Here is a 20,115-nt window from a genome sequence, read left to right as displayed (position 1 = left end):
GTGCACATGGAGTGTCGTGGTGCTGGCACAGCCGGCCTTGCACATTCAGAAAGAGCACGGAGGCACCAAACGCTGACCCAGTGCCCTCCTGGAAGGAGCCAATGGCCTCATTGAAGGGCACTAGTCCTTCAGCAGCCAGAGGGTGGAGAGCCTTGCAGCAGGTCAGCGTGGAAGTAACTGTCCCGCTGGTTTGAGCTGCAAGACTGCTGTCCAAGGTCCTGAACCCTTTGCTTTTGTATTTTGACAGAGAGCATCCAGGGTTCTGACCTCACCCCAGCATAAAGCTGGCTTGGGCAGTCCTGTGCTTGCCACCGTCCTCTCACCTGGGTTGCCACCTCTTTCTTGGTGCGGGAGAAGTTGGCTTCTGATCAGGATGGGGCTGGTTTGCCCGGCAGCAGGCACTGCAGGAAGGCGCCTCCTGAAGAAAGCCCTTTGCTGCAGATGCCACATAGCTCTGCCACAGAAATGCAGGAATGAGCTTCCTGCCTTGGATAGAGGCAGCATGACTGAACTCCCAGGGACTTGGGGACTGGGCTACCTCTGTGCCTCACCACTAGAACATCAACGTTCTCCATCATTTCTAGGGCTGTGGTCGAGATGATGGAGACCATTCCATGCACTTAGATGCAGACTTGCCACAGCCACTTTTGCTAGAGGGGCGGAGGGCTCTGACCTTATCATCCAGTAGCTGTGGGTGTTCAGATAAGTACCAAGCCCTCCCATCCACTTGCCCTTCCCCCTGCAATTAAAATTGCACCCTTTCCCCTTTCTACATGACTGAGGCAGCTCCACGTTTCAACCTATGGAGCTATCAGCGTAGTTTTCTTTGGCCCTGAATTCTATACTGGGCGATCATGGAGGGAGGAAGAGGGATCAGGCAGATAAACAGAACATCCTCCCTTAGCCCAACAACAGAACCGCTTCTCCTTGTAATCAGTCTTCAAAAGCAAACACAGGATTATTTAAAGACCAAGCAGGGTCAAAGAAACAATTTGCATAATGTAAAGTAAATCCATACTTGTAACCAGAAAGCCGCACGCTTTAAATCCTTGGCCATTTCTATTAATCCCAGAGGCCATGTGGAGACTGATACATGCAGGAGTAAAACTAACTCACTCTTGGGATATTCAAATCCCATGACATTTCTGGGAAGGCAGGTTCCTTGGTAGCCAGCACTTTATCTCCAGCCACAGCCAGGACTGGCAGAAGAAGTCCCTACCTGGCCATACCAGGGACCTATTCTCGGCTGTTCCCTAAGAGGCTGGATTCTGACTCAGCGCAGGACGGCTCATAAGCAAAGCCACAATAAACCTCCCTCTGCTCCTAGAGGCTGACAGGTCCAGATCTCCATCTCCTCAAAGGGGGAAAGAGCCCAGGGGGCTCCCAGACTGAAGGAGGGTCTGATCCCAGGAAGAGAAGGAGCTACCACTCTTCTTTTTGTTGACCATATAAAGTCTAAGCTGCTAGTAGTACTGGAAGTGGGAGAGGAAATGGTGCAGGGAGAAGCATATTCATTCATTAATTCATCACCCTGCATGTTCTAAGCACAGCCCTGAACTCTGGGCAGAGCTCCAAAGAGGAGCACTCTGCAATGGTGGAAGCTGTGGAGAACAGAAGCAGGTTATAGGACACCTGCAGATGCCTTTCAAGGGGAGCAGTTGGCTGGCTGGCTAGGGCTGGCCTTGGTGCCCTTTGGCGGACCTCCTTCCAATTTCATAGTGCTGCGGACAGCTGCAATTCTCAAAAAGCTTCCTCAAATGGCAGCAACAGTGTATTCCACCCGGTTCTCTTAATCAGAGGGCTGCATTCGAAACAGCTCCGCTTTGCATGGAAATGATGACATACCATCCAAGCCTTCCACAAGAACTTGCAAAATTTTCTTTCTTGCCTGGGGCACCAGCAGAGTGTCAGCCATACATACACCCTGTGAACACCCGTGGTGCTTTGAAGTTTTGCTCTCAGATCTTGACCTGACTGGGACCCCCTTTCCATCCAATCCCCATGATCCTCTGAGGCTGCCTCACTCTTTGGCAAACATGGCCATCTTGCTTTGTCTCTGAATATCTCCATCCACCACCAAGCCTTATTTCTCATGGCCCCAGCAGCCTTCAGCCTCCTGGTAGCAGAGTACGACAGGGTAGGTACCCCAGTGGCCATCCCAGAATCCAGACAGGAACTGAAGTTTAGTGGATGCGCCCCTGCAGAAGGACCCTCTTGGGGATTCAAATCCTTGTCCTGGCTCAGGGCACAGAACCAGATTTGGGGGCCCAGGGAGGCTCTGTCCCAATTCTGCCCAGTTCCAATCTGATTTTCTCTAATTGATCCAGTAGCTCAAATCTAAACTTTGCTTGGGGTCATTTCAGACATGCTAACTGAGAGAGAGAGAGAGCGAAAACCCTTTCTTCCTGTCCAATCTGTTGTCATGCACATCAGTGGCTGACCTCCTGGGCTTCCCCCCTCTGTTTCTCTCACTAGAAAACTTCATTGCACTCACTTGTTCAGTGGCGGAGGGGCTTCCTTGACTGCACACAAGGTGCTCAGTAGCTGCAGCATCATGTGTTGGGGTGGGTGAGTACTGGGAAGGGCTTGAGAATATCCTTTATCTTCTCTTCCCCCAACCCCTTTTCCTTCCCTGCATATCTGGGAAAACAACTGAAAGTGGAGGAGAGATCAGACCTCCCCCTCCTGTCTTTTTTTTGAAACTGGAGCCTTTGCCATGATTGAACAATTTAAAAGGAAAGTTCGCATGATAAGCACTGAAGTACTGCTTGCTTATACAGTGGTGCCCCGCAAGACGAATGCCTCGCAAGACGAAAAACTCGCTAGACGAAAGGGTTTTGCGGTTTTTGAGCTGCTTCGCAAGACGAATTTCCCTATGGGCTTGCTTCGCAAGACGAAAACGTCTTGCAAGTTTGTTTCCTTTTTCTTAACACCGTTAATACAGTTGCGACTTGACTTCGAGGAGCAATTCATAGAACGCGGTGTGGTAGCCTTTTTTGAGGTTTTTGGTGATTTTTGAAGCTTTTCCAAAACTTTTCCAACACCGTGCTTCGCAAGACGAAAAAACTCACGGAACGAATTAATTTCGTCTTGCGAGGCACCACTGTAGTGTGTTCTGTGTGGGCGGGTGTTTCTTTGGATCTAGAGAACGACGAGTCCTGCGTGTGAGTGAAGGGTGTCTCTCTCCCTCTCCTTTGCTGGTGGGTGGGGCAAAATGGGCTGTGCTGCCCTCCCAGCTGCTGCTGCTGCTGCTGCTGCTGCCACACTTGGATCTGCCCCCTGGCTTCTCCAGGTCCCTGCACATCATGGCACACGTTGTTGCCCCCCCATATTTTATTCAAGTTGGTGCCCCCCCCGTTGTCTTCCACACAAGAAGCATTTCTGAGCCTTCATGGTTCGTGGTCAGGCAAGGAACTCTTTCCTCCTTTGGACATCAGCTGGATGTACATGCACAGTAACTGCTCAGTTCTTAAGCCGATTACCGAAAGTGCACTGGACTTTTACTTTATGTAAAGCTGCAGAGCAAAAGGACTTTTACTCAAAACAAGGAAGTTGTGCTGTGCTCAGCATGGGGCTATGTACGGTTGCAGCCACAGCCCTGTTACACGGCTCTTATGCCTTTCATGAAGTTCTCCTTTAGGATGATGAAAGTCTCTCTCTTCATTCACTCAGCAGCAAATATGGGGGCTTCCTGTTCCCTTTCAGTTCCATGCCCCTAAGCAGCTCTGCATTCAGAGGTGCACCTAGGCTCCTTTGTGCCTTGGCAAGGAGCTGTACTGGCACCCTCCTCAATCACCGGCTCTCTGTCTTTTCTGCAATGGCCCACACCAGCAACTGGATTTCTCCGCTGTGCCTGTGCACAGTCTCCCAGAGCAGCAGAGGAGTGGCCTGGGGAGAACAAGGACTAGTGGGTGGGTCATAGCTGTCAACTTTTCCCTTTTCTTGCGAGGAATCCTATTCCGAATAAGGGAATTCCCCTTAAAAAAAGGGAAAAGTTGACAACTATGGGGTGGGCTTCTAGCCACTATGAGCCAAAGGGCATTCTCAGTGGACCCAATGCTGATTTGATGGTCTCTTTGGCACCCCCCCAACAAAGCTTCAGGTGAACATTTGGACTTCTTTTTAGAAATCATTACTGCTTTCTGAAGTGGGGCTTGACTGTTGATGCAACTGAATGTTTGCGACCTTATTTCAAACATGCACATACACCTTTTGACAAGCTGAAAAGCTGCTCAGGGGAGGGTTGTTCTGTTGCATCTCAGGGAGAAGCCAATCATCAGCGCTGATGTGCACAGCCGTCTTGTGCTTCCATGCTGAATTTGTAGGTGAGGGGTGGTGGTTGTGCACCTCCCCAAGTTTGCTGCTGAGGCTGAGTCAAGTGATCGCAACTTGCCCAGAATGAATGTGTTGGCGAAGAGAGCAAATCGTGGATTTCCAAAGCTCCACTGTTTGTGTTATTTGAGTTAATTAACATTTATTTGCTTATTTTGGATCAAACAGCCGGCACAGGCGGAAGCTGTTTACTGATGCCAGATGGCAAGCAAGAGACAGCCAGCCAAAAGAGGCATCCGGAGTCAGCCACCCAGATAGGAAGCAAAGGCAAAATTTCAGGTTAGAAAAGTGTTGCTCTGAAGCTCAGAAAATACGTGGGGTTGTTGGCCCATGCAGCCGGAGCCCCAAGCACACAGGCCTGCCTGGGTGCCGCCGAGCCAGAGAAAGGCGAGCGGCTGGCCAAGAGCCTGGCAAAAGAGAAGCAGAATCATAGCGAACCCTTCAGAAAAGGAAGGCAACCTCCAGGGACTCCAGTTGGCTGCTCAGGAGGAAGGGGACACCCCCCCAATGGGGTCAAGGTGGCCCTGGGCTTGGGGAACTGTCACCACGGACATGAGTGGCTGTGGCCTGTGGGCAGGCAAAGTCATCTGTGAAAAAGTAGGAAAGCTGAGGGGACCAGGAAGCCAGTGCATGACCCAGAGAGGGCTCTGCACCAGGGCAAAATGAAGCTCTTACAGTACAAAATGGCCCAAAGGAGGATAGGTGTGTACATGTGAGCTAGCAGGGAGCTGCACACAGGCCCAGATGCTGAGCATCACTCCCTCTAACAGTGAATGCAGCTGGTGTGTGCAGAGAGAGAGAAGCAAAAGGAGAGCATCAGCTATGCTAGGCAGAGCCCCTAGTTTGAAGAAGCACAAAAAACACCTTTCTTTAAAATCCTAAGTGGGAACCCCCCAAATACACAGACACACCAAGACTGAGCATGCTCAGTGGGCATTGGGATGGTGACTGCCTGGGAAAGAGATGGAATAGAGTATTCTAGAGGTTGGGTGCAGCTGGCTGGAACCCAGATGAGGAGATGCTCCTCCTCCTCCTCCCTGCAACGTATTTTGTGGAGGATCCCACTTTGGTCCTGCCCTGAAAACTAACAGCCTCTTGTCCCCAACCTGCACTCAGTTTCATTGGACTCCCCCAAGGTAAAGAGAAGGTAAAGGACCCCTGGATGGTTAAGTCCACTCAAAGGTGACTATGGGGTGTGGCACTCATCTTGCTTCAGGCCGAGGGAGCCAGCGTTTGTCCACAGACAGCTTTCCGGGTCATGTGGCCAGTAGGACTAAACTGCTTCTGGTGCAACAGGACACCGTGACGGAAATCAGAGCGCACAGAAACACCATTTACCTTCCTGCAGTTTACCTATTTATCTACTTGCACTGGCGTGCTTTCAAATTGCTAGGTTGGCAGGAGCTGAGACAGAGCAACGGGAGCTCACTCCATCACAGGGATTCAAACCACCAACCTTCCGATCAGCAAGCCCAAGAGGCTCCGTGGTTTAGACCAAAGCACCACCTGTGCCCCCTACCCTATGCCATGCCACGGGCACCCAGCCAAAGACAACATCCAGACTCCTTGGCCTTTTGTTTGAGTGGGCAAACCTCACATGGCTGTCCAGCCCTCCTTCCAGATTCCATTTGCTAAATGAACACCCAGCGAGCCTCTTTCCCATCATCACCCGCAAGTGCCTTTGCTATTCTGCTCACTGAAACTGTTGCTCAGACACCTGCTTCCTGCTTTCACAGTTCAATGCAAGAGGCCCCATTCCCTGCTCAGACTCCTCATCCTGCTTCAGAAAGGAAGAGACCCTTTCAGAAAACCTGCTCAGAGATGCAAACGTGGTCAGGGGTTTTTAGAGCCTATGGCCACATGTTCCAATAACCATTAGAGGCCTCCAGCAGATGTGATTCCCAGCAATGGGCCTAGCCAGAAATAAGCATTTCCAGGAAGGAATAGGCCACAGCCTCCACAATCTCTCTAGAAAAGCCCCTTCCTGAGATCACTTGAAGAGAGGAGGCAGCCTTTATCCCCCTCCATGCTGCCTAGGCTGATTGGCAGCAGCTCACTGGAGGAATAAATATCCATGCCTCCTTACCAAGCCAGCAATATGGCATCCTGCCAAAGAAAGGGTCCCCTCTCACCTACTCCATCTTGTATTTCATCTACTGCCTGGCTGGGTGCTCACAAGCAACCAATTAAAGTCAAGGTTGGCCACATAAAAGTCCTGGGTCAGCTATGATTAAGCTATAAACAGACACCAGCATGTCCCAGGCCTTCATCCATAAGGTGCACAACTCATAAAGAAAGATGCTTTTCCCGCCTATGAGGGAAAGCAAAATCTTCTTCCTGATCTGCCTGAGAAGACATCTTTTATTAAAAACATTTTTAAAATTCTAACTTCCTAGAGCAACGCCAGCCACACCAACGGAAGGCATCCATCTCGTGAATGTACTTCCACTTTCATTACGGCATATTTATAAATTATGCAGCTGAAACATAACAATAATCTAATAAGAAATTGCATGCCACTAAATTGAGTTGAACATCCCAGAGGCAGATCCCAGCATCCTCTCCAATATAGAAATCAATGTCCCCCAGAAAAATGCTCCAGAGAGAGCCCATTTCCAGAGTTTCAGGCCTGCAGTTATTGTATGCTAAATGCAAAACCACTGGGATGTTTCAAATGGCCCCATTTTCAGCACAATGACATATCCCTGGCTGCTGTATTTGGTGTTAAGTTCTAATAGCTGTTATACTCCATCTTTGGAGCCAACCTCGCTCTTCCTCTCTGGCTTCTACAGTCACCAGAGGTGGCCTCACATATGCTCCAAGCCCTATGCCACCCCAGCCCCCTGGCCAAATGAAGGAAGGGCTGAGGGCACCCCCTCCCCAAAGAGACCACCGAATCTACCTTCAATCCCTAGGGTGGCCATACTTCCCTGGGGCCATTGCACTCCAGCATCATCATCACATGAACTTGAAGTCCACACCAACCCACATTTTGGTTGTGAGTTAGAAGTCACAATACGAGTCTGTGGCTTCGGGCTTTTAATAAGGCCCAAGATGCAAACACCCAGGCAAACATGATGAATCACAGGTGTAGGGAATGGCATGTGTTGCAGGCAACATTTACTTCTGAGTAATTCACCCCAGAAAGCCAAAAGAGGAAGGAATACTCACAAATAGAACTTCTCGTCCCATGTTGGATTCAGGTTCCCAAATATGGTTTTTGTCCTCCTTTTGGTCTTGCCCACTTGCACCGTGACATACGGGTCACTGGAGCCAGTTTTATCCTTGGCCTGCAAGCCCTGAGCACAGACCACTGCAAGAGAGGAGGAAGAGAGAGAGAGAGAGAGAGAGAGAGAGAGAAGTGGAGGACACAAGTTGATAAAACTTGTTGTTTAGTCGTTTAGTCGTGTCCGACTCTTCGTGACCCCATGGACCAGAGCACACCAGGCACTCCTGTCTTCCTCTGCCTCCCGCAGTTTGGTCAGAAACTAGTTGATAAAACTAGGCCTGGCCAACGGTGCTGTGACCAGTGTCCCCACCCCCCTGCAAAAAGGGGGCTAAAGGGCTGGTGCTGGGCAGAAGAACACATGGAAGGTCCCAGGTCCAGTCCTCAGAATCTCCAGCTCAAAGGTGATGGAGCTAGGTGGACTAGGTCAGAATGAGGCCACTTCCAGTGTTCTTAGATGTAGGAGAAGCCCCCCAGTACTCTGAGCCAGAGTAGAGCAGCGTGTCTTTTGTGTCCCCTGGGGTTGCACCCTTGGCAAGGACCAACCTAACCAGACCCTAGCTATTCCCCTGCCCCAGCTGGAGACCCTGGAGACCACTGGCTGCCAGTCAGTGTAGACAAGACTGAGCAGTATGGCTCCATGGCCTGACTCTGTAGAGGACACCTTCCTGTGTTCCTAATAGTTCCAGATTCTCTGGAATGTAGAAAGAGTTGCTTTCCAACAGCTGGATCAGGGCGAAGGTTGGCTACCCTTCCACAGTCAGCAAAGAACTCAGGTGGCCTGGCTCTATTCCCAGTTATCAGTAAGCATTGCAGGAAATGTCAGCATGAGGTTATAGGGGCGTCTCTCTCCTGGCACCTCCCTTTGGCTGACATCCTGGCTGGCTCTGTGGAGGAGATGGCTGCCTCTTCTAAAGGCTTAGTTTTCGGACACGGTGACTGAAGGACAAGCAGTTTTTTTGTCCTACATGGGGATTATCCATGCAGGAGTAAAAACACCACTCAAGCAGGTGTTAAAAACAAATAACACCATTATAAAAAAACAGGACTAATAATGCAGAGAGACAATGTGAGAACCAGGCTGCGAGGCCTTTGAGGATTCCCCCCCCCAAGGGGTGGGGGGAAATGGAGAATAATAATAATAACAATACATTTTTATTTATATCCCGCCCTCCCCAGCTGAAGCTGGACTCAGAGCGGCTAACAACAATAAAAGTAACACAGCATTCTAAAATCAATTCAGAATCAAATTAATGGCAACAATTGAGTTCTGTGAGGATTACCAAAGGAGGGGGTCAGACTGTGCCTTGGCCAAAGGCCTAGTGGAACAGCTCTGTCTTGCAGGCCCTGTGGAAAGTTGTCAAATCCCGCAGGGCCCTAGTCTCTTGTGACAGAGCGTTCCACCAGATCGGGGCCACAGCCGAAAAAGCCCTGGCTCTGGTTGAGGCCAGCCTAACCTCTCTGTGGCCCAGGACCTCCAAGATGTTTTTGTTTGAAGACCGTAAGGTCCTCCATGCGACATACCCGGAGAGGTGGTCCCATAGGTGTGAGGGTCCTAGGCCGTGTAGGATTTTAAAGGTTAAAACCAGCACCTTAAACCTGATCCTGTACTCCAGCAGGAGCCAGTGCAGCTGGTATAGAAAACAAACTTAGCCTCCTCTCGGTCATGCAAGGTCTCGCCCAAAAAGAGTTGTGCCTTTTCAGCTCTGAGAGCACACAGAGTTCTGTGCAACTCAAAGATTACCAATAGCAGGTGGTCCTCCAGGTGTTTCCTTGCACCTTCCAAGCCATGACACTGACCCACTGTGCTCCACTCCTTCTCCCACAAGCTAAGCTGTCCTCTCCCCCAGAGCAAGAAACATCTCCCAGGAGAAATGTCCAGGTATTATTTTGGAACAAGATGCTTGTTCCAATGCCCCCCTCCACCCCGAGAGCTGCCTTCAGACCCCAGGAGCCTATTTCCTGAGCCATTCCCTCTTGCAGAGCTTGGTGTCCCGGCTGCAACCTCCAGTTACAGAGACAGCCAGCTTCCCTGTAGCTGCCTTTCGCCAAGAAAACAGATGTCAGGATTTATCATCGCTAATGTGTGTTTATGCTGCTATAAATACAAACACTTGTCAGTTGACTCCTCCATCGCAATTCATAACTGTGCGAGTCTCTCCGTCGGCTTGAAAGCCAACTGGGACGCGCCACACTCCCTCCCCTTGGCCCCCCTCTGACCATCAGCAAATATTTGCTTTGTAAGTTGGATCCACGTGATTTAAAGCATCGAGACAGGAGCATTTAGTTAACATTTTTGAACTGCCACTAGTAGGGACAGCCCAGCTCATTAACTGCCTCATCAGAGAAATGATGGGATCAGAATGCTGCGTCCCTGTCCCGTCCTGTCCCATTCCCTGCCCCAGGAATCGGACTCAGCAGCAGACCTGTGCCGCCCCCCCCCCCCCCAGGCTGGGTCCATTCAGAAGCAAGTCTGCTGATCTTGGGGAAGGGAGGGTGTGTGGCTTCTCAAACCAACCCGCTGGGATTCTCTCTGCTTTAAACCGTATTACAGGATGGTGCCTGTGATGTCTCCTCCAGGCAACTCCTGCAGCCAATCTGGTGCCAAACATCTTGCTCTGCTCTCTTTTGGACCACCCATGGAGGTGCATTCCACAGTCTCTCGAGACAGATGGATGGGTGAAGTCAAACTGCTGTGTTAGCAGCAATGAAGTGACCTCCCCAGGGCTCAAACCTGGGCAGTGTTCATGGAGGTCTTAGGCAGCCCAGACAACAAGATCTCTCTCTCAGCCTTGCTGATGTGGTCCAAAGGAAAGCAGAGCAAGACATTTGGCCAGCACCAACACAGTATCATGAACCAAGGCTTTTATAAGCCCTGTGGATCATCCAGTTGTTATGGCTACTGGACAAACTGTTCTCCTAGGCTGCATTGAGGACATCTCAAGTCATCTGCAACAACTGCTGCCTTGACCAGATCTATAGGAAGGACTATTGTAGGGGATGCTGCTCTGTGCATCAAATAGGGCATTGAGTCCAGCAACCTAGAAATCCCCAAAGAGACAGGCTTCTCTGGCAAAATCATTGTGGGTGGTGATACCAAGCCCCAAGTGAAGTTTAGTACTGGGGATGATAATGTTATGCTTATATTCTGTTTCTTGAAAATTAATTTTTTTTAAGGTACTGGGGATGTGCTATCATCTCCCTGAAGATGAATGAAATCAAGGAAGCACGCAACAGAGGAGATGTAGTTATGGGCTACTTTGACTACCCCCCACAGACTGGTTATGCAAAAAGTTTGGCATTCAAAGTGTAAATGGGAACTGCTTGCAGTCCTCACCCCACTGGGGAGTTTCAAGGTGGCAAACTGTTCTGCACCAGCTTGCAGGCGGCATGGACCACCTCGTGAGATCAGTGTGTACGCTATCTTTCCACTTGGCACACCCAGAGAAACAATCACACACCAGAGACCCTCTTTCTGTTTGTATTCTGTAAATGCCATTTTGTAACCACCTGGGCTGGAAGGGAAAAGGGAGCTTTGGCCAGAGAGAGTTCTCCAGCTGAAAAGGGGGAATCCTCTCACCCGTGATGGTGATCTTGGCTGACCACTTGGATGTCCCATCCAGGACACTCTGTTTGGCTGCCTTGGTGTGCTGTACAAAGTCCTCCTTGGGGATCTGGAACATTTCCTGGATCAGTTCAAAAACTTCTGGCCTGTTTCGCTCCCTGATCTTCATTTGCTCCTTCATTGCTGTAATAATATTCTGGGTCTTATCTTCAGCACCGTGCTTTGAACTCTTCTCCGCTGCCCCTAAGGTGACATAACAACGGCATTAGCAACATTTAACAATGCACTACTATAGCAGTACAGTGGTACCTCGGGTTAAGAACTTAATTCGTTCTGGAGGTCCGTTCTTAACTTGAAACTGTTCTTAACCTGAAGCACCACTTTAGCTAATGGGGCCTCCTGCCGCCGCCGCCATGCAATTTCTGTTCTCATCCTGAAGCAAAGTTCTTAACCAGAGGTACCATTTCTGGGTTAGTGGAATCTGTAACCTGAAACGTCTGTAACCTGAAACATCTGTAACCCGAGGTACCACTGTAGTTGTCGTTGCAGCAGCAGGAGTAATATTGGGTCATCTTCTATGAGGAGATGGTGATGTGGCTGAAATCTGGAAAACACATGCCCTCGATGACACAGAAGGTGGCTGGCCAGGCGGGTCTTTCATTGACGCTTTTGCCAACCTGATGCCCTCCAGCTGTTTTGGACAACCTGGACTAGCCAGGGATGATGGGAATTGTAGTCCACAACAGCTGGAGGGCACTAGGTTGGCGAAAGCTGACCCTCCTCTTGCTTTCTGTGTGTCCTGCACAGCATGGATGAAGCCCCCTTCCTTCCACCAGGGACATCTGGTTCCATGTGTGGCGCACGTACACCACAGCACACAGAGAGGCTCCTTGATGCTGGCATGCACGGATGTTGTGACGTCAGTTCATCTCTGGAGGGGCTTCCAGAAAGACATCGAAATGGAAGCCCGAAGTCTGGCACAGATGCTGATCCCCCAAAATGATGGTTTTTCCTGCCCTGAAGCAAAGCCAGGGATGCCAATATCCTGACTTTTCTGGATCTTTGCAAAATAATGGGATTCCTAGTGGATCACAGAGATCAACTGCCAAGGGGGTAGGGGTGTCACAGTACAACAGTACACTACTTTGGTGGTGGGCTTTAGAGAGGTTCATTTGCAGCCCACCCTTGCCTGGATCAGCCTAGCATAGGCTGCAAGTGACCAACTGCACTGATCAGGGCTGGAGGGCAATGCTGGCTGCAGATGAATGGAGGCAGGAAAGGCAAGGTGGCATTTCTGGCCAGCCCATCTTTTTCTGCTTGGCAGCAGGTCACAGAGGGCAAAGTAGAATGCTGACAAATGATACCAGAGCAGCCAGCAAGCCTCCCTTGTTTCTGTGCCATGAGGCAGCCAAGCCACACTCCTGGGGGCCTGCGCATCAGGTGGCCGCAGCGCGGCAACAGAGGAGAGACTGAGGAAGAGAGAGGTCTCTGGGCCACTGGATGGCTTTTGGTGAGAGGTGGCAAGGGGCCTCATGCAATCTCTTTAGCCGGCTGCAAACCTGCTCGGTTTAAAAGCAAAGGAGGAGGAGGAGTTTTATCCAGTGAAACTGGAGCTAAATGCAGACAGTGCCCAACTGAGTGAAACCCAAATGGGGTGGGAGATCCCTGAGCCAGAACGCAGGGTGGGTTGGGGGAAGCACAAGACCCATTCAGCGTTAGGGGTGTCTGCATGCCCAGAGATACTATGTCACCTCCACTCAGCCACTTCACTGTCCATCCTGCCACCTGGAGCCCCTGAGAGATTAGTGGTGTCGTCGTCTGAACAGCCCAAACGTTTGCTTGGGCTTTGCAATGTGCCAAGCAGACTTTCCCTTGCCACTGCTGGGGCTGCTCCAACAGGCTTCTGTTGCCACCCCAAACAGCCCCACGGGAGGAGCCCAGGCCCCAGAGCTGGGACACCCATGAGGCAGGGTGAGGCAAACGCTGCTGGTGGCAGGATCCACAGGTACAGCAGATCCCGATGTAGAGCTCTCTTCTTCCCTTGTTTTTGGTGTGGATCAGGCATAGGCAAACGCAGCCCTCCAGATGTTTTGGGACTCCAGTTCCCATCATCCCTGACCACTGGTCCTGTTAGCTAATGATGATGGGAGTTGTAGTCCCAAAACATCTGGAGGGCTGAGTTTGCCTATGCCTGGTGTAGATCTTCTTACCAGGCGGGGTGAGGGCACCATTTTGCTGTTTGCCTCAGGTGGGCCTGCCCTGCCCCCCTCGCAAAGGGGAAGGGACAAGCAGCACTAAGAAGGGCAGGAGCTGTGCCCACACCAGGTGCCCCTCAGACTACTCACTCTGCAAACAGTCCGCGTTGAGGAGATCCTGGCACTTCTCATGGCACTTGACCCCACACTCTGTGCACCTCATTCCCTGCCTGGCGATGCCCCAGAGCAGACCCTCGCACTCGTAGCAGTAGGTGGGGGCGGTGGCCGTCCACACTTCAAAGTAGTGTGGGGTGGTGGAGGACATGGGGTAGATGAGGGCCTGAAGGGTTTTTTTGAAGACGTGCATTTTCTGAGGGAAGACAAAACACATTCAGACACATCAACAAAGCGGCTCACAGTTCCCAATTGGCTAAGTATTGGAGACAAAAGCCAAGCCATGGACTCCCTACTTTTGAAAATCTCAATCCCTGGAGTAGCTTTGGTTATGGGAATGGTGCCACGGACCTCCTGGGTGGGCTCCGCAGACCCCCAACTGAGAACCACTGGTCTAATCATTCTTTCATGCATGTTCAAGCTCCTGTTACAAAGCTTTTGCTGAGGCATTGCAGAGCACGTGCTTCAGTGCGAGAGGCTCTCATCAGCTGAGCTCTTGCTGACTTGCTCTGAGGCTCTTGGAAGAGGAACGTGCTCAAAAGCACCGCAAGAGCTGGTCAGGCATCGGCGTGTCTTTGCAGAGAGAGCTGGGGGCTGCCCAGTGTCTGGGGGCAGCGCAGGGGTTTCCCCACACAGGACACTGTGCCAAGGGGGCACAAAATATAATAATAATAATAATAATAATAATAATAATAATAATAATAATAATAATAATAATAATAATAATAATAATAATAATAATACCTGTATCTATACAGGTACCTTCTGAGAAGATCTATAAAAAGGCAATAGTACCAGGAAGCTGTTCTCTCACAGCACAGGAGACTCTTTTCCCCTGAGCCTGGAAGTCAGACCCTGGTTCCTTGCAATCTTTGAGACGGTTGCAGAAAAACATGTAGTTGGAAGGAGAAATGAATGGTGATCAGGCAGCCATTACAAAGACTGAAGCCTCACATCACTTATGCCACACTGGCAAGTCTGGTGCTCAGGAGACACCTGTGTGGGTCCTGGGGGCAGGGGATCAGCTCCCCAGGACGGCTTCCTTAGCTGGACAAAGGCAGGGGGGCTGGCGAACGTCCCCTCCTGCTCCTTCTTCCACAGCCCCCTGACTCATTTGCCACACACAGGCTCTTGCCTCTGGGGTGGCACATGGTGACACTTGCTGAGCCCATGCCGTGGCTCTTTGCCATGAGAGCAGGGGAGCATAGCTAGCTGCTGGCAAGAGGTCCTTTCTTGCTCACTTCACTCCCAGTGAAACCCAGGCCTGGACCAGTGACTCCACCATGTCTCAAGGACCGTGGCACTTGCTGGCCAAGGAAAGCGGTCTCTGCTGATGTGACGGCAAAGGAACTCTCTGATCTGAACACTGTGCCTTGAGTGGCTGCACGCTAAGTCACAGGCAAAATCTCCCGCTTGAGATGTGAAGGGGTTCAGAGCTTCTCCGAGACTCGATGTTTAATATAAAGGACTATCAAAAAAACCGGCAGAGAGGGACTGAAAGAGATTTGAGGGCCTCGGACGTGAGATCTCCAGGCTGATAGTTGATAGACTGATGGACACTTATTGGGGATCGAAACCGGGAAAGGGGGGGTGAGAGTTTTGGAATCCAAAGGGTGTATAATTATATGTTGTATTTCTGTTATTTTGTTTTGTAATTAATATAAAAATTGGGAAATTTGTGAAAGGGAATTTGGGTCGACCTTAGAAAAGGGTGTAAAGAATGAGTATTGTTGTTTAAATTGAGGTCTATAAGTTAAAACTGGTTAATTAAGATGAACTAAGTATAATAATAAATAAGGTAAAAGTTGGGGATAAGAACTTGCTGAGCTAACTATTGGAATTGGAATACAAGAAGGGGAGGTGTGGGGAAGTCAGGGAAAGATGTTAAGAAAAAAAGGATTCGAAACTATACTTGTTATTTGTGTTTGTTTGTGTTTCCGTGTTTGTTTAAAAATTTGTGAAACTTTAATAAAAATGTATATATATATATAAAAAAAAGAGATGTGAAGGGGTTCAGATGTGATGCTCCTGCCCATCTATCTCCAGGGTGCTGATTCACACAATCCACTAATTAGCACCAGAAATGGTCTCATTAGCATTGAAAGCGAGTCCAGTGCTAACAAACAAGGCCCCTGCAGAGCAGCAGATCATCTGCCTTGCCTTCTCCGGCTCTCCTAATGGCACCCTTCGGTCTGCTTAGGACGGTTTCCTGAGAAGGAGGTTTGAGTCAGCACTGGCTTCCCATTGACGTCAGCTAGAAAAGGCACTACTATAGGGATGCTCAGCACTTGAGCAGTTTGGGGGCTGATCCGGCCCACCTCTGATGGAGCTTGGGAGCATCATAGGAAAACACCTCCATAGAAATAAATATATATATATGGGGAAAGCACTCCAGAGAGCCATTGCTGCCAAATGCAAACTGGGGCAAAGAGATTGGTAGAGAAAACAAAAGCATCAGCTGGGAGCATTGCAAGAGAGCAGCAATTGCTTTTTATCACACACAGCACACCGAGAAAGGGCTAGGCAACACCTGGGCTCCTGCAAAAGAGAAAGGGTGAAACGTGCTTAACGCATTGCAAAGCTATCACGTAAATGGCCCTCATAAATTGTTTCCAAGCTAATGCTTAATTTTGCATTCCAGGAGGTTTGGGAAAGGAATAACTAAATATGTTGATAGCCTAAAATGTGAAGGCACACTGGCAGATGACAAAGGGGAGAATGCTGGGGAAATGAGCAAGTAAACGCTCTGGGGGAAACTCCAGCAACCTGGAATCAGTGGCTGCCGACTGCACTCGTCTTCCTAGGATCAAGCAAGCAAGCAGCTGCTGCTTATGCATCTCCCTGCTTTACTACTACTACTACTACTACTACTATATTATTATTATTATTATTATTATTATTATTATTATTATTATTATTATTATTATTATTATTATATACCGCCCTTCATCAAGAGATCCTGGGGCCGCAGCTCACAGTACAAAAGACAAGATAAATAATAAAACAAAACAAAAAAACACCACAAAGCATTAACACTCCCACCATTTATCTCCTGCATTCCCAGTTGCACGATTCCTGTAATATTTTGTTTTGGGGGTGGAGAGGAAGCTGTTTGATATGCTGCTGCTGCTGCTGGGGGTGGGGGCTTCTGCCTGCCCCCTTCCTGACTTCAGTGGGGAGGGAAGGAGGGAAAGGTCCTTTGAGTTGGCAAGTGCTACCTGGCAGAAACAGTGCCAGGCCTGTGTTGTATGGAGGAACAGGCGCCACGAGAAATGATTTCCAAATTATTATTATTATTATTATTATTATTATTATTATTATTATTATTATTATTATCTTTTATTTATACCCTCCCCTCCCTAGCCAAGACCGGGCTCAGGGCGGCTAACACCGGTATAAAAACAATTGACTGAAATACAACTTAAAAACAAGATTAAAATACAACATTAAAATGCAGCCTCATTTCATAAAAAACTTTTTGGGGGATGAAAACGTCAAGTCTTCACCAAGGCCAACTATCCAGACTGGTCCTACGTGGGCCAGAAAAAAGCCAGGGAAGTCCCCAAATAGGAGAAGAAGGAGAAAGGAACAAGGAAGAGGGGGGGGGGGGATCAAGTTGATTCCAAGCCAAAGGCCAGGGGGGACAACTCTGTCTTACAGGCCCTGCGGAAAGAAATCAGAAAGAAATGACGTTTGCCTCGGAGGTGGATTTCCAAGGGCAGAGAAAACACTCAGATTGAACCGTGTTCCAGACACAGCTATTGTCCCCAAAGAGTTTCTGTGCCTTTAGATTCAGGAACAGGATAATATTTGATGTGTGAAGAAAACCTTGGCACCTGATTAGTGCGACTGACAGAGGGGGTTCTCAGTTGTTTTACTGACTATCCAGACCAGGCTATGAGGCTTTATGGGGATTTGCTGAAGAAATTTCTGGTTAACTATCTAATCCAAGGGCTATGGCTGCCACGTAATGTCACACTCCCAACCACGGGCAGCAGCTTTTTAGTTATTTATTCATTTCATACAATTTATAAGCGGCTCAATTGCAAAAAGAAAAAGAAAAGAAGCACACCTTGAAGCAGTTTACAAAAATATTTTTTTAAAATACGTTTGAGGGGGGAAAATCACAATTCTACTTCAAAATGTGCAAAAGTTAAAATATGAAAGCAGATGAAAATTACCTCAACTTTCTAAGTATCTGGGTAAAGGTAAAGGTAAAGGGACCCCTGACCATTAGGTCCAGTCGTGACCGACTCTGGGGTTGTGGCGCTCATCTCACTTTATTGGCCGAGGGAACTTCTGGGTCATGTGGCCAGCATGACTAAGCCGCTTCTGGCGAACCAGAGCAGCGCACGGAAACGCTGTTTACCTTCCCGCTGGAGCAGTACCTATTTATCTACTTGCACTTTGACATGCTTTCAAACTGCTAGGTTGGCAGGAGCAGGGACCAAGCAACGGGAGCTCACCCCGTCACGGGGATTCAAACCGCTGACCTTCTGATCGACAAGTCCTAGGCTCTGTGGTTTAACCCACAGCGCCACCCGCGTCCCAAGTATCTGGGTAGGTTTGTCTAAACAGGACTAAAGACCTCCAAAGTGCATTGATCTCATACAATGACTTAACAGAGCTTGGGATGGAGCATTTCTTAGTGAATGTGCATATTATACAAAAAAATTAGGGTCCAAATAGGTTTAGCTGACATTGGACTTTATTTTCAATCACTGGAACCCAAGAATTCAAGGCCATGTCCAACTTTATTCTTCATTCTCATATATGTGAAGTTCTTCCTTAACGAAACATTTTGTTCTGTGCTGTACTGTTTTACTGTTCCTATATTGTAATTTTTTTCTCTTTTCTGTTAGGAAACACATGTGAATAAATCGATTTAGTTCTCTCTGAAGGCAGAGGAGACCCTGAGAGGGGTTCGGAGGCCATGGAAAAGGGGTGTGTGGAAAGTCTCCTGGTGGGCTGTTGTGAAAGGCACCTTCAACCCTAATGTAGTCTTCTAGGGCATGGGTAGACAAACTAAGGCCTGGGGGCCGGATCTGGCCCAATCGCCTTCTCAATCCGGCCCGTGGATGGTCTGGGAATCAGCGTGTTTTTACATGAGTAGAATGTGCCCTTTTATTTAAAATGCATCTCTGGGTTATTTGTGGGGCATAGCAATTTGTTCTCTTTTTCCCTTCAAAAAATAGTCCGGCCCCCCACAAGGTCTGAGGGACAGTAGATCGGCCCCCTGCTGAAAAAGTTTGCTGACCCCGTTCTAGGGGCTCAGCCTTCAAGGTAAAGGCAAGAGGGAGAAAGCAGCCAAGTCTTCTTGAGTTAAAAAAAGAAATGAATATTCTATTTACGAAAGTATAGAGCAAATAAAATTAGATAGAGAGGGACAATCAATAGAAGTTCTTGCCAAGGAATTTCAGGCCTGGCTGCAATCGATAAGCCAGATGCCCAAGCAGTCGGGAGGGGTTTGCTCCTGGTCACACTCATGCAAGTCAGTTTGGGGAGAGAATGGGGGAGGCAGCAAATAAATGGGCGAGGGGGGAGAAACCACCAGCAAACATGGATCAGAATGATGCTCTGCGTTGCACGGTGTGGACTGGAAGACCCCTCCAATCTACAGTTCTATGATTCCATTCTATAGGTGGCTGGGGAGGGGTAGATCTTGGGAGGGGGGGTATGTCTTCTACTTTTTCTTTCTGGTCTCAGAAACTCAGCTATTGAAACTTACACCGGATGAATTGGGGATTTCAGTTTGACGTGGCCCAAATCTTTGCAAACACAATCATTTTTATTTTTTAATTTTTTTTCTAGGGGCTGCATATACATATACCTATGTAACAGGCTATATGACACTGTAAGTGGAATACCTTCCCTACTGAAGTGAATCTTTTGCCCTCATTAGTAACTTTAAGGGAAACTCTAAAAACATGTACTCCTCTGGCTGTCTGATCTGCTCCTGGCAACCCTAAAATTATTAGCTGTCCAAGCAGGGGACTATGCTTTTTAGTAGTTTTTAACCGGCTTTTTAGAAGACTTAAAACTGTTTTTATAAATTTTAATTGCATTTGCTGCTATGGGCTCCTTCTTGAAGGAAGGGTGAGATGTAAATTAAATAACTCAATTAAATAAATGTGCATATGTAAAACAGGCTCAGGTAAGGGGGGCTGAAGCCTTGATGCTGAACTAATTCGCAGGGGTGGCGTATCCAGAAAAACACATGGCTTTATAGGACAAAGATAAATTACTCTGGTTAAAGGAAGCAGAATTTGATGTCTATGATAGAAGTCTCTTTTTGGAGCTATTTTATGCCTTCTTCTACATCTTCACAACAGCCGTGTGAGGTAGGTTAGGCTGAGTGTTGACAACTGATCCAAGTTTAGATGTGAGCAAAAAAAAAGGGTTTAAAATAAGAAATTGCACATGCTCAGAGCATTTTCTGGTTATTAAGGTTACTAAAATGTTGTTAAGTTTGTGTTTTGAAACTGCACATGCTCAGAGAATATTTTCTGTACTCCATAAAACGTATTATTAAATAAGTTTATGTTAAGTTTTTGAGATATGTAAATGCATTCCTTTTGGAAGGGGTGTGTGTCTTATTTTGGGAACTGCACTAGCCCCCACCC

General features: G+C 48.6%; 1 protein-coding gene across 2 annotated transcripts in view; it reads right to left on the bottom strand.

Annotated features, from left to right (window-relative positions):
* Positions 1–20,115, bottom strand: part of UNC13C (unc-13 homolog C) — a 135,763-nt gene that overhangs the window by 64,405 nt on the left and 51,243 nt on the right. For both annotated transcript variants that reach the window (XM_083475499.1, XM_083475500.1), the window contains exons 7-9: positions 13,469–13,688; positions 11,139–11,366; positions 7,504–7,645 (exon numbers count right to left, since the gene is read on the bottom strand). In XM_083475499.1, coding sequence (XP_083331625.1) covers positions 7,504–7,645; positions 11,139–11,366; positions 13,469–13,688 — 590 coding nt within the window. The remainder of the gene's footprint in view (positions 1–7,503; positions 7,646–11,138; positions 11,367–13,468; positions 13,689–20,115) is intronic.

The sequence above is a fragment of the Podarcis liolepis genome, assembly GCF_965112155.1.
Source record: "Podarcis liolepis genome assembly, chromosome: 14".
Classification (NCBI taxonomy): Eukaryota; Metazoa; Chordata; class Lepidosauria; order Squamata; family Lacertidae; genus Podarcis; species Podarcis liolepis.
The sequence above is the reverse complement of the archived record's forward strand: the minus strand, read 5'-3'. Positions and strand labels throughout refer to the sequence as shown.